Genomic DNA, 15023 nt, shown 5'->3' on the forward strand with positions numbered 1-15023 from the left:
ATCAGCAATCTTTATCAAAGATAGCTCCTAAGGTCAAAACTCTAACGTGGGTGACTGTCTACCCTGCCCACCTGCCATTTCGAAGGCATTTGTGCTCCTGACTAAGAACGGATCAGAGCTTCTTTCAAAAGAAGTTAAGCCTGTGGAAAATTGTGGTCTGATATTCTAAATGGTACTAAAGCATTTGCCATTCAACTTCATGTGGAATAACAGCTCTTAGCCCACAACAGATGGGGGGTTGGGGGGAGTTTAGTTGGATAACATCAAATGTTGGCAAGGATGTAGAGCAACAAAAACTCACTCACACTTATAGTAGTAGTGTAAATTGGTACAAAAACTTTAGGAAACAATGGGGACTGCCTGGTAAAGTTGAACACACACATGTCCTGCTACCTAGTAATTCTCCTCCTACATATTCAGGAAAAAGAGACAGTCTTGCACACGTGCATTAAGAGACAAGTACAGGAATTTCATAATAGAACTTTTCATAAAGGCAAACAAAAAAACCCCAGAAAACAACCCATATGCCCATCAAAAGTAAAATGGATAAATTATGACAAATTTATATACAGAAAATCTCTACAGCAGTGAAAACGAATGAAATTTAACTATAAAAATCAACATAGATATATACTGAAAGAATGGTGACTTAAGAAAAAAAAGGAAGTTCAAAAACAAACTAAACAATACAGTGTTTAGGGACAGACAGGTGGTAAGATGCTAAAAAACCAGGAAATAAGGTAAAATTCAGGATGGTGATTACCCAGAAGAGGAAGGAGAAAGGTCTAATTACAGCGAGCATGTAAGGGCTTCAAAGGTGCTGATAAAGTTCTACTCTTATGGCAGAAAGTGAAGAACTGAAAAGCCTCTTGATCAAAGTGAAAGAGGAGAGTGAAAAAGTTGGCTTAAAGCTCAACACTCAGAAAACTAAGATCATGGCATCCAGTCCCATCACTTCATGGCAAATAGATGGGGAAACAGTGGAAACAGTGGCTGACTTTATTTTGGGGGGCTCCAAAATCACTGCAGATGGTGTTTGCAGCCATGAAATTAAAACACGCTTACTCCTTGGAAGGAAAGTTATGACCAACCTAGAGAGCATATTGAAAAGCAGAGACATTACTTTGCCAACAAAGGTCTGTCTAGGCAAGGCTATGGTTTTTCCAATAGTCATGTAAGGATGTGAGAGTTGGACTATAGAGAAAGCTGAGTGCAAAAGAATTGATGCTTTTGAACTGTGGTGTTGGAGAAGACTCTTGAGAGTCCCTCGGACTGCAAGGAGATCCAGCCAATCCATCCTAAAGGAGATCAGTCCTGGGTGTTCATTGGAAGGACTGATGCTGAAGCTGAAACTCCAATACTTTGGCCACCTGAAGCGAAGAGCTGACTCATTTGAAAAGACCGTGATGCTGGGAAAGACTGAAGGTGGGAGGGAGAAGGGGACGACAGAGGATGAGATGGTTGGATGGCATCACCAACTCAATGAACATGAGTTTCAGTAAACTCCAGGAGTTGGTGACGGACAGGGAGGCCTGGCGTGCTGCAGTTCATGGGGTCGCGAAGAGTCGGACACGACTGAGCGATTGAACTGAACTGAATTGGGTGGTGGGTATATAGGTTTTCATTTGTTATTGTTATATAAACCATATACACTTTATTAAGGAATTTATTTCACAATTAAAAAAAAAAACTGCCAACGCGCTGAGCTTAAAATTTGTTTCCATGGCAACTCAGAGGTAATCTAGGTGGATCCAAGGTTTAGAGAACAATTACTAAAAATATGAGATCAAATTCACTCCCCAAAACACTAGAACTTCTTGTATCTTAAAAACTGACTGTAAGCACCTTATATCCTAAAAACTGATCATAAGCAACAAGTATAGCAATATACAAACATTTATCAGAAAAATAGGGTTTTTTTGCCTCTATCATGGAAGGACCCTTGTTCATTGAGAGAAGAGCTGTGAGACCCAAGAAACAGATGAGTTTAACCACTGGTTTGTTTAAACTACAAATAAACCCTATCCATGGCTGAACTTGCCAACTGTCCTCCCAATCCATCATCCTGGTCCATCCGAGTGGCTGGTTACCTTCTTCATCATCCACTTTAGGGAGAATGCCAGTCTCTTCATCGAAGTCTGGGAACTCTTCCTTGGAAAGGACATTGGCAGCAATCATCTAGCCAAAGGATAAAAGGAAACATTTGTCGCCTACTAGATCAACACTCTTCTTTTGGCTTTATACAAAGACTTCATGTAGGAAACCAAGGTTTTTTCCTCTGCTGACCCAAGACTGCAGGGCCTCAAACACCATATATCCTACCCGTGGGGGCACATCATCATGCCCAAAAGCACAGCTCAAGAGTCGCATTCCCAGGTCATGTTATCTGCTCCCTGACTCCATAGTACTCTGCACATTCCATATTATGTAGAAGGTAAACCTTCCCAGTTATTTGCTTCAATTTGTCTCCTCCACTGGACTTGGAGGTCCTCAAGGGTAGGAATCATGATACATTTATCCTCATAGCCCTAATTTTCGCACAGTGGCCTGCCACACTGGGGTTTTGATGTTTACTGACAAATGATGAAAACAGGAACGATCACTCAAACAGCACTTACCACACGCAGGCACTAATCTAAGAACGTCACTTCTACTAACTCATTTAATCCCCACAATACCAACACTGGCCCTGTTTTACAGATGGGGGCTCTGAGGCACAAAGAGGTAGTAGAACTTGGCTCAGGATGATAACCTGAGTGGTCTGAAGTCCAGGGTCCACACTCATAACCATCATGCTACCCCCTGAATGACTGTGGCCATAAAAGCAAAGGGCCCCAACCTGCTTGATCTCCCATTTCTCTGGGTCAGAGATGCGGGTAAGGCGCTTGCGCTCTAGTGAGTCATCCTCTACTTCAGGGGCACTGACGAGGGACAGGTGGGTGGGCCTGTCCGGATTCCTCATAGAGGTCTCCTCGTTGGTCTCCCCGACAAGATTCCGCCGTCGATTTGGGTTTAGATCTTCTCCAGTCTCTTGATCCACATCCTAAGGCACAAAAACAAGGGAGAGAGTTTCCTTTCCGTTCTCTTATGCCTCCTTGACCATCAGATGTGGAAACCAGCTGCATATCTTACCTACCTTCATGCTCAAGCTGGTTTTGGTCCCAGTGAAGGACAGCACTTTGACCTTGACCCTCTGGCCTTTGCTCACCACGTCAGCCACATTGGCCACACGGCCTTCCCGCCGGAGCTCAGAGATGTGCACCAGGCCTTCCCACCGCTTCCTGAGGGAGTCAGACACATCAGGAACAAGAGCAAAGTTCCAAGAAACCGGCCAAACAATAAACTAGAATTACCACCTTCCCAAAGAAAAAGTTGGGGGCAAGGGTGGAGGTGGGGGGCAACAAATTCTCATCTGTGTCAACTAGCAAAAGGGTGGATCTGAATTCAGAGGAAGGAATAAATGGCTCTATGACATTTCAAATAAAAGGTCAACTTCTAACAGCCTGACACAGTCACTTTTTAAAATATGAAAATCCCCAGTGATAAAAGAAATTCTGGCCTTTGCTGGTATCATTACCTCAGTCCCTCCAGCTGCACAAAACATCCAAACTGCATGATGCTGGTAACCTTGCCGTTGTAAATGTCCCCAATGGCGGGTTCTTCTGGCGGAGGGCGGTCCACGTGCTTATCTCGCCATCTGTCCAGATTCCGCTCCCCATACTTGTCTCGGTCTTTCCGATCTCTGGGGGGACTCTGACTTCTGCTCCTGGACCGGTATCTAGACTTCCCCTTATTCCTGTCCCGGGTCCGGGAACGTGATCGAGAGCGGGACCGGTGTCTCCGCTTATGGTCTCTATCACGTTCTCGTTCTCGCTCGCGGTCACGGTCTCGCTCTCGCTCTCGGCTCCGGCTGCGCTTCTTTTTCTTGGCCTTGTCCCTAGCAACAAATACTTGTTTGAAAAACAAAACCAGCCCAATTCCATCCTCGCCTTCCCAAGCACCTAACACAGTGCCATGCATATGGAAGGTACCCACTAAATGCTGAACTGGAGTTTCAGTAACTATGACTGACATTGCTGCAGGCCAATAACAGAGGAGACCACAAACGTATTCAGCCCTCTTTCAACCCAGATTTCTATCTTCTGAACATTTCAGCACTTGCTGCCTAAACTACTCTCACCAGGGAGGACTGAAAACAGATCCAGTAGTATGGTACGTGGCCAGTCTAGATTCTGTAAACTTGCCCAGTTTTGCTTGCTGGTCCACAATTCAACTATCACTATATCCTAAACTTGCAAAGGATAGGACGTGAGGGACAAACCGGTGCTCGGTGTCTCTGTGCTTCTCCTGGCCTGCTGCACTGGGCATCAAGGCCTCCAGTTCTTTCAGGACATCCACAGCGACTTTCACGTCATCCTCATCCAGCATGGTCTACAGAGACAGAGGCAGCCACGTCAGGAGAAAAGGGGACAAGAAAAGTCCGCTCTCAAGAATCTGTAAATCTGCAAATTCTAACAGTCATCTGCAAATCTAACAGTCCCTACAGTTCTGACCACTAATGTGAGGGAAGCAGAGGGGGCAGAGATTTCCAACACAATTTGAGACAGAGGGAGAAGGAATGAGCAAAGGCTCCTGGAAGTCATTTCCACACTTGGCAAATCCCTGTTGGCCTTAATACAAGCCTTATGGTGGCAATTAGGTACCATCGCTCCCATGAAAGCATGCAAGTGGTGATTATGAACAGAAAATAGACGTCAAAATTTTTTCACAGCACTCTCCCTCTACACTCCCTTCTCTCTTTCACCTCTTTATTTTTCACCATAGTTCTCATCGCTCTCAGCTATACCATCTACTTACTTGGGTATTGCCCGTCTCCTCCCCACTAGAGAAGTCTGCATGTTCATTCCCTGCCCCAGTACCAGGATGTAATGTCCAAGACGGCAGACACTCTAGTCTGTTTTGTTCACCACTGTACCCTGATAGTTATAATAGCTTGGCATATAGTAGGTACTAGTGAAATTAAAAAATCAAAACACTTTGAATCTGCCTCGCATTGCAGGAGATGCAGGTTTGATCCCTGGGTCAGGGTAGATCCCCTGGAGTAGGCAAGCTGCTCCAGTATTCTTGCCTGGAAAATTCCATGGATAGAGGAGTCTGGTGGGTTACAGTCCATGGGGTCAAAAAGAGCCAGATACAACTGAACACATACACACAATATGTAACAAAGAAAAAAACCTAATTTTGCACAACAGGCAGCTGTATCAGAACTTTATGCTATTTCATACCTATTCCATATCCCTTAATCATTGCTTCCCAAAATTCCCAATCTCATTTCCCTGGAATATCATTCTCTGAACCTTTTAACACTACTCTACACATAGTACGTGTTCAGGGAGTGGCCAGACACTTTTACTTTGAAAAATCCTAATACACTACAGTGAAGGCAAACTTAAAATTAATAACTAATGAAACAGAGAAAAGGGGTGAGGTGGGGGGACATGTAGCTGCAGTAGACAAGCTCAAAATGGTATCAGTACCCGAACAGAAGGGTTGTCTGGCTGGCAAAGGACTGGGAAGAGTTCCTTCAGCTTTTCTTTTTCAGTTTTGGGCTTAACAACTGGATCTTAATTCATTAAAAGCATGAAAGGGTTAAAAAAAAAAAAGACATAATTAATATTCTTAGAGATTAACAAAAGAACTTCAACATTAGATTTGCATCAAACTAAAAACATTTTTCTACATATTACTCTTACACATTACTATAAACATAATTCAACTTCCTAAAAAAAAAATACTGATTACAAAACCCTCAACAACTACACTGGCACTGGGATGGGGAGTGTGATTCAGTATGCATTTGATTGGTTATGTCTTATTACTTTAATCTACTTGTTCAGCAGCTGCAGCAAGGTAAACAAATGCAGTTTATAGGATGCTCACAACCTAAACCATACTGGAGACGAAGCTTGGCTAGAAGCTCTGCTCACCTTTGCTAGTAGAAGGCTTTGCTGGAGGCCGCATGGTTTGTATGAGACGCAGCAAGTTACTAATGAGTGAATCCTTTGAAAAGAAACAGAACAAAGATTGTCAGCTCCTGGATCAGTGCTTAAAAACACTAAGAAAAGGGATGTCCTTTAGAAACAGTGGTAATGCACCTGAATTTAACTAACTGGGACAAATAAAGCAGAGTGTCAACCTGATGTGGCCTGAACCTAGTAACATACCTCAGAGAAAACTGATATTTATGACTCTTTGCAGGCATGTAACCTAGTTCCCTTCAACTATTTTATTTCCCACGGTTTAGAACTACCTTTCACACCTAGACTGTTGTTTCTGACTTCCTGATTCACAGAACAAGAATGTAAGCACCCATAAAGACTTAATAATGGAAATTCTGCCCCATTTTCCTAGAAAGGTGTCACAGGCAATTCAGTTATATCGCCATTGCTTAGTGTCATGAAAACATCACATACTTAATGGTTCAGTTTATTGGCATGTACTATCAAAATTTAAATCCAACAGTGATATTAAAACAAAACAGGGGTCTCTATGTAAACATACTGTGAATTCTGCACCATTTTTGACCAGCGAAGCCTTGAAAGTATCAAAGGTGGTATTTTTCTCAGCAAGACTGATCACAAATTCAGCTGCAAATGAGAAAAGGGATTAAAACCAGGAAAATGGAGACTTAAGGAAGAAATCAGTTTCAAGTATGTTAAAAATAAAACCAGTTTGGTTATCCAACAGTCTTCAGTCTTCATAAAAACCGAAAAGCACCATTCAGTAAGAGTAGAGAAAGAATTTAGATTACCAAGATTATCCATGTATGGTCTAGTTAATCTTCATAAATAAAAAGAAGACATGGATCACCAGGCCTTTGAGTGCATTTGAGAGAGGAAGACCTCCTTGTCGCAGATCATAGTGCTCTTCATGAAAACTGCTGCTGCTGCTAAGTCGCTTCAGTCGTGTCTGACTCTGTGCGACCCCATAGACGGCAGCCCACCAGGCTCCCCCGTCCCTGGGATTCTCCAGGCAAGAACACTGGAGTGGGTCGCCATTTCCTTCTCCAATGCATGAAAGTGAAGTCGCTCAGTCATGTCCGACTCTTAGTGACCCCATGGACTGCAGCCTACCAGGCTCCGCCATCCATGGGATTCTCCAGGCAAGAACACTGGAGTGGGGTGCCATCGCCTTCTCCAATGGGTGAAAGGGAAAAGTGAAAGTGAAGTTGCTCAGTCGTGTCCGACTCCTAGCGACCCCATGGACTGCAGCCCACCAGGCTCCTCCGTCCATGGGATTTTCCAGGCAAGAGCACTGAAGTGGGGTGCCATTGCCTTCTCCGCTTCATGAAACTACTAGGTATGTATTCCGCCATACAGATTCTAGAGGCAAGCATGTCCAAGGTCATAAGCCAACGCACTTGTGCACAGGCATGCACACATGGACACAACAGGATGCTTTCTACAGTTTCTGAAAGGACTCACACCATCTATAATATATATGAGCTCCAGGCAGCCGCTGGGTGGTACAATATCCAAGTTGGTGAAAGACTCACTTGCTCCCCACTCCCAAATTTCACAAACCTGCCTAGTTCTCAAAATTTCCAATATTAGAACTATTAATTAAGAGACTTGCAGGAGAAAAGTGCATTTTATGATAGATTGAGAAAATTGCCTCAACTTCTAATGGTTTTAGTTGGACTTTTTTTTTTTGGTCATGCCATATGGCTTTCAAGATCTTAGTTCCACGCAGGGATTGAACCCAGGTCCTCGGCAAGGAAAGTATGGAGACCTAACCACTGGACCACCAGGCAATTCCCTTCATTTGGACTTTAATCCTAAAAAATAATAATGATAACATGGAGGATCTGGATAACCAACTTATAAACTAATACCACATACCATTTCCATGCTGAAATTTGCCTTTACCTTTTTTATGATGTTAAGTGAGAGCCAGATGCCACCGGGTTTTTATTTAAAGTTAATGACAACAGTGCCAATGGTGAAGACTTCTTAAACATCTGCTGCATTCCAGGCACTATGCTAAGTGCTTCACATGGGTTACCCCCACGGTTCTCACAACAACCCTTACAGGTAGGTAGTACTACTGTCCCTGTTTCACAGATGAGGAGGCTGAGGGTTTGAGACAATGACCTACCCAAAAACAATGGGTGGAACCAGAACTGGAATCCAGAAATCTGATTTCAGAGCCCAAATTCTTTAGAGAATGTGGACAGAAGACTAAATCACATGGTGCTAGCCACACAATGCTCAGGAGAGCCAGTCCTAAAGCAGTCACCAGCATCCACACTGCAGCTGTCATTAATGAGGGCTTCTTTTTAATTTTCAGAATTATATGAGGACATCATATAACTGAACTATCAAAAATGAATCAGTAATTAAAAACCACCTCATTGTTGAAACAGAGAAGGCAATGGCAACCCACTCCAGTACTCATGCCTGGAAAATCCCATGGACGGAGGAGCCTGGTAGGCTCCAGTCCATGGGGTCGAAAAGAGTCAGACACAACTGAGCGACCTCACTTTCACTTTTCACTTTCATGCATTAGAGAAGGAAATGGCAACCCACTCCAGTGTTCTTGCCTTGAGAATCCCAGGGACGGGGGAGCCTGGTGGGCGGCCGTCTATGGGGTTGCACAGAGTCGGACATGACTGAAGCGACTTAGCAGCAGCAGCAGCATTGTTGAAAACAGGAAAAATAATGACATTGATTTAAATGATAATACATCAAGGTCAAAATAAAAAAATTAAGTCAACAAGTAAAATACACAAGAAATAAATATATAACTTTCTGTTATTAAAACCAACTCTGGCAGTTTAGCTTTTTTGTTACTAAAACCAACTCTGGCAATCACACTTTTCCAATATTACTATTTTTAATGTTACTGGTTCCGTAAATCTGTGTTTAACAGTGTATAAATTTATCACAATATAAATACTGTGATTTATAAGAAGAAACACATTTGGTTTCTATCCCTGGCGTGGAGCTCCTAAACACTTGGAATTTCCTAAACGCAGAGAATAAGTTATTATTTTTTTTACTTTTCTGAGATAACCTTAGGAAAACCCCTAGGTAACTAGGATGAGAGTTAGTTGTCAAGGAAACCAATCAAGAGATTAGAGGGCTGGAACTTTCAGCCCTACCCTGATCTCTGGAAGGGGAGAGAGGCTGGATATTGAGTTCAGTCATCAATGGTTGGATGGGATCACTCATCCATGGACATGAGTTTGAGCAAACTCTGGGAGACAGTGAAGGATGGGGAAGCCTGGCATGCTGCAGTCCATGGGGTTGCAAAGAGTCAGACATGACTTAGCAACTGAACATCATCATCAATGGCCAATGATTTAATCAGCTGTGCCTATACAATGAGAGCTGTGCCTATATAATACATGAGTGCTCATACAGTGAGGCCTCCATAAATATCCAGAGAGGGTTTGGAGAGTTTCCAGATTGGTGAATGCATGGAGGTTCACGGAGAGTGTGGCACTCAGAGAGCATGGGAGCTCCTCTCTCCTTGTTACATACCTTCCATTTAGCTGTTACATCATTTTATAATAAATAAGTTAGTAAAATGTGTCTGAGTTCTGTGAGCCACTCTAATAAATTAATCAAACCCAAGGAGGGGGTCATTGAAACCTCCAATCTATAGCAGGTGACAACCTGGACTTGCAAGTGGCCTATGAAGGTGGAGGTGGGGCAGTTTTGGTCTCAAGAACTTTTTGTTTCCTCTAAAAAGAGCTAAGGCATTAGTACTCTGTAGTTTAAAAGAGAGAGGGAAACAATGTAAGCCCACTGAGGGAATCTATCTTGTACTCTATCTACTGTATTCCTAATCCCCCAACTCAATGAACATTTGCTGAATGAAGGAACATATTACCCAGAGAGATAGCAACCTGACCAGTCTATCACCTCATTATCAAAAAAAGAGTAAACTGAGAAAAAATTACACAAGTTAGGCACATCTTGATGACAAGCAAGAGAAAAGTGAACTAAAATACGCAGGTGCTACATGGTAATCCTGTGAAGAACACAGTATCATCCCTATTTCACAGATAAGAAAACAGCTGCAGAGAAATTATGTATCTTACCCTAGATCATACTTCTAACCTCCCTGACCCTCCTTCCTCATGTGTGTGTCCGTTTCTTCCATCTCACCAACTGATGACTTTCTCTTCCTTTAGAAAACAGAACTGTCAAATGGGAACTTTCTCCTCATCTCCCTACCACCTATCTCTAAACCCATCTGCATTTAAAATCACATTCTGCCCTCCTTCCAGTTAAAATGAAGCATCCCTGTGCCTATCAAGTCAATTCCTCCACCCATGCCCTAGACCCTACCCATCCCTCTGCCTCCAGGAGGATTCCACCTGCCTGCAGCCTGAGCTGTGGGGCCCTAGTCTTTTCCATTTCCTCAGTTTGTATTTGCCCCATGTGCATTTTGTCCCAAGACGTCTAATGTTTGAGAGACACTATACATTGATGCTTCAGAGACAGTATAAGCATGAATGGTTAGGAGCACAGTTAAAGTTACAGACTTGGATTCCAGACCAAGCTCACCTCACATTTTGATATGTGATCTTGAAGGGGGGGTTACTTAATTACTCAGAGCCTTGTTTTCGCAATCTAGAAACAGAAAATACTATCTCACAGGATGGCATAAAGAGCAAATAAGACAAAGTAAAACACTAAGCATAATATCTGTCACGTAGTGGGAACTCAGTAAGTAGCTGCCATGAAAAAGATCATCACCATCATCAACATGTGACTCTGCGCTGCTGCTGTTAACGCTGTTTAATTATCTGGGGCTGGGGGAGGGGGGGTGTGTGCTGAGGGGGCTGAGGCTGGGGGGCGGGTGGGGAAAGCAGGGGGGCAGAGGGGGAGGCAAGCAGCGACGGCCGCTCCGGGTTTCACTGACAGTTCTGGGAAAAGCGTTCTAACAGCTCGGCCTGGAGAATTCTCAAGAGGAGGCCACGGCCGCAAGTGCCCTGGGCCAAGTCTCTGTGACAGACACACACACACTCGGCCCATCAATCCCCCTTCTCCTTCCGCTTTCCTCGAGCCCAAACCCAGAGGCCACACGGACCTCCGCAGACTCACCCAAATCCTTGTCGTTGATACCTAAGTGATTATCCAGCTCGGTGCAAACCTTTGACACCAAAGACAAATACTCGAGTTTGGCGAGTTCTTCTGCGGGGCCTAGCTCTGTCCCGGGTACGGCTCCCGCCATGGCCACGGCCACCGCCATGGCTACGGCTTCCCGGGGCCCCTAACCGCGGTCCTTCGGAGCTACTCCCACCTGGCCCCCTTACTGCCGGCCCTCCGAGCTACTCCCGCCCCTGCTCCAGTTTCAACTTCCGGGTCGGCGCACCTCTTTTGTTTACGATAAATCGAAAGCTCCAGGAACTTTTCTTGACGTAACCGGATGGACCATAGAAATCAGACAGGAAGTGCTCGAGGAAGGGACAGCTGAATGGGTTACTCAGCACGCTGACGGGCGCCCTCTATAGGTCAGCGATCTTCTTGGCCGGCTTTCAGGCACGAAAACATACACTCGCGCTTCCGCCCTGTGTCGGCAGAGGGCGACCGTGGCCTGCGCAGGGTGAGCTGAGGAGGCGGGAGCCGCCGCCTCCTCCGGTCTCCTTCCCCACCCACCCCCATACACACCCGCCGCGCCTGCGCTTTCAGATCAGATCAGATCAGATCAGTCGCTCAGTCGTGTCCGACTCTTTGCGACCCATGAATCGCAGCACGCCAGGCCTCCCTGTCCATTACCTACTCCCGGAGTTCACTGAGACTCACGACCATCGAGTCAGTGATGCCATCCAGCCATCTCATCCTCTGTCGTCCCTTTCTTCCTCCTGCCCCCAATCCCTCCCAGCATCAGGGTCTTTTCCAATGAATCAACTCTTCGCATGAGGTGGCCAAAGTACTGGAGTTTCAGCTTTAGCATCATTCCTTCCAAAGAAAGCCCAGGGCTGATCTCCTTCAGAATGGACTGGTTGGATCTCCTTGCAGTCCAAGGGACTCTCAAGAGTCTTCTCCAACACCACAGTTCAAAAGCATCAATTCTTCGGCGCTCAGCCTTCTTCACAGTCCAACTCTCACATCCATACATGACCACAGGAAAAACCATAGCCTTGACTAGACGGACCTTTGTTGGCAAAGTAATGTCTCTGCTTTTTAATATGCTATCCAGGTTGGTCATAACTTTCCTTCCAAGGAGTAAGCGTCTTTTAATTTCATGGCTGCAGTCACCATCTGTAGTGATTTTGGAGCCCAGAAAAATAAAGTCTGACACTGTTTCCACTGTTTCCCCATCTATTTCCCATGAAGTGGTGGGACCGGATGCCATGATCTTCGTTTTCTGAATGTTGAGCTTTAAGCCGCGCCTGCACTTTAGAAGTCTTGAAAAAAAAACCAACCTGAATTCACCTCTGGAAAAGTCAAGATTGGCTTAACCGGAGACCCCTATATTCCTGGGGCGTTGCATCTGCTCGGATCATGACGATTCCAAGAGATTCTGTAACAAATCAGCAGGCTGTGGAACCTGGTGCTATCATTAACTCACTTTACAGATGAAGAAACTGATACTTCTCCTACCTACCTGAGTGACCTTAAGCTCTTGGGCCTTAGTTTTCTCATCTGTAAACTTGGATAATATTGCTCTGACTGGGTTTAGGCGATGACCAAATGAGATAACCATACAAGGATCCTGATTCATAAACACAGTACAATGGCAGTTGCTATAATCCCAAAGCTGAGACAGTGGTCACCATCAAGTCTGTCAAGAACAGATCCCCAAAGTCTGAGGCACCAGAGAGCCACCTGGCTCCTCTCCTGTGAAAACCACTCCTCAACCTCCAGTTTTCCAGATGCTAATACCCTCAGTCCTCTCAGAACTTGTTCCCTCAAATATCAGCTGTGCTATGAACCCAAAGTCAGTAAGCTCAGGTCTCCCAGCTTCTGCTTCAGGTCCCCTTTTCCTTTGTGACAAACTATGGTGAGGAGAGGGGCTTCCCAAGTGGCTCAGTGGTAAAGAATCCGCCTGTCAAGTAGGAGACACAGATTCGATCCCTAGGTCTGGAAGATTCCCTGGATAAGGAAATGGCAACCCTCTCCAGTATTCTTGCCTGGGAAATCCCATGGACAGAGGAGTCTGGGGGGGTGACTGTCCATGGCCATGCAAAGAGTTGGACACAACTTAGCAACTAAACAGCAGCAGCAGCAACATGGTGAGGTGAGGATTTCCCACACCCCACCACTCTGCATGATGAATGAGGAAACAGGAGGCACCCCCAAGTGCCTTTTGATGGCCTTCTCATCAAAAGGGAGGGAGTCAGACCCTTTTGCTTTTAGCTTCAGGATACATTACACTACTGCATCTTTGAACTCTGTTCTTTCATCATCTCACTGTAGTTCTCATCACTTCCGAGAGCTCCATGTTTCCAGGATCCTAAGGATCAGCACTGTACCCTCTGTGTTCTTCCCACTCCCCTTTCTCTTCCTCTGTTCCCACATGAATGGGATGGAAAATCTTGCATCTGATTCAACAAGCTCAACTTGCCAGCTTGGAGCAGGGCTACCTGGGGCTTATTCCGCTGAATTCTTTTCTTTGTGCTTCTTCGCCTTTCAAAATATATATACATTTATGTTCTGCTTTCCTCCAATATTTAACTGGATGGGGAGAAGAAAACATGGAGTTTTTTTGTTTTAAAAGCTCTGAGGGAAAAAAGGCTATAGAACCATAATATGTAGTAGTGGTAACAGTACTATAAGAAAACTACAAAAACTTTTTTAATTTGGTGGGGTGGGGTGTAATTATTGAACACACATCTCAATAGTAAATAATAACAACAAAACATTGATTTAATTGTGTATGCCATTAAGTACAAATTTTCAGAAGTCAAAGTTTTTTGTGTAATACACATATACCCTATAATACCAAGGGATGCTTTTTGAAGCCAGAGGAGAACATTAAGTACATAGATACTGATAAATTGATAGCCCAAACACAAATGCATGTGGAATCTTCCTCCCTTCTCCCATGAAAGACACTGAACCAAATGTAGTATAAAAGTGACTTCACCGCAGGGAGGGAAAAATTGGGAGATTGGGATTGACATATACACACTACTATATATAAAACAGATAACTAATAAGGGCCTACTATATAGGGAAAAGACTCTAAAAAACAGTAGGTATGTGTATGACTGATTCACTTTGCTGTACACCTGAAACTAACACAACATAGTAAATTAAGTGTATTCCAAAAAAAATTTTTTAAGTGAGTTTATTCCTACAAGGGTATATTGTATAGCACAGGAAATATAGCCAATATTTTATAACTATAAATAGAGCATAACCCTTAAAAATTATGATTGTGAACCACTATGGTGTACATCTGAAACTTACATAATAATGTACATCAACTATACCTCAATAAAAAATAAATAAAATAATTTTTTAAGTGAATTCATTCTGGAAATTCCCTGGCAGTCCAGTGTTAGGACTTCTCGCTCAATGCCAAGAACCTGCATTCAATCCCTGGTCCAGGAACAAGGATCCCTCAAGTCACACAGTGTGGCCAAAAAACAAAAGTGAATTAATTCACGTTGAATGTATTTGGATATATTCTGGATCATCCTTTGAATATATTTCCAAATATTATACCAGATAAGTACTTCCCTGGCAGTCCAATGGTTAAGACTCTGTGCTTCCACTGCAGGGGGTGTGGGTTCCATCTGGGAAACTAAGATCCCATGTGCTACAGAGTGTGACCAAAAAAAACCAAAAAGAAAGAAATATTATACCAGGTATAATTAATTGCTCATCAGTATTATATTACTTTCCTTGGACAGCCTGTTTAATACAGCTATTGATGGTTCCCAGTAAATAACCTGCCTTCACGAGACAATATTTAAAATATTGAAACAGATAGCTTATGCTTAATCACTGCCACCACCCATCATGGATAAGAAATGATTTCCCACCCTGATCCAATAG

At 44.0% G+C, this 15023-nt stretch overlaps 1 protein-coding gene across 1 annotated transcript in view; it reads right to left on the reverse strand.

Annotated features, from left to right (window-relative positions):
* DHX8 (DEAH-box helicase 8) overlaps positions 1–11415 on the reverse strand; it is a 28469-nt gene extending 17054 nt beyond the window's left edge. The window contains exons 1-9 of the mRNA XM_006046834.4: positions 11118–11415; positions 6562–6647; positions 5988–6060; positions 5538–5623; positions 4322–4431; positions 3578–3937; positions 3137–3281; positions 2840–3043; positions 2091–2178 (exon numbers count right to left, since the gene is read on the reverse strand). Of these exons, the coding sequence (XP_006046896.1) occupies positions 2091–2178; positions 2840–3043; positions 3137–3281; positions 3578–3937; positions 4322–4431; positions 5538–5623; positions 5988–6060; positions 6562–6647; positions 11118–11265 (1300 nt within the window). The 5' untranslated portion in view covers positions 11266–11415. The remainder of the gene's footprint in view (positions 1–2090; positions 2179–2839; positions 3044–3136; positions 3282–3577; positions 3938–4321; positions 4432–5537; positions 5624–5987; positions 6061–6561; positions 6648–11117) is intronic.
* Positions 11416–15023: the final 3608 nt, after the last annotated feature.

This window comes from Bubalus bubalis, chromosome 3 (genome assembly GCF_019923935.1).
Source record: "Bubalus bubalis isolate 160015118507 breed Murrah chromosome 3, NDDB_SH_1, whole genome shotgun sequence".
Taxonomy (NCBI): Eukaryota; Metazoa; Chordata; class Mammalia; order Artiodactyla; family Bovidae; genus Bubalus; species Bubalus bubalis.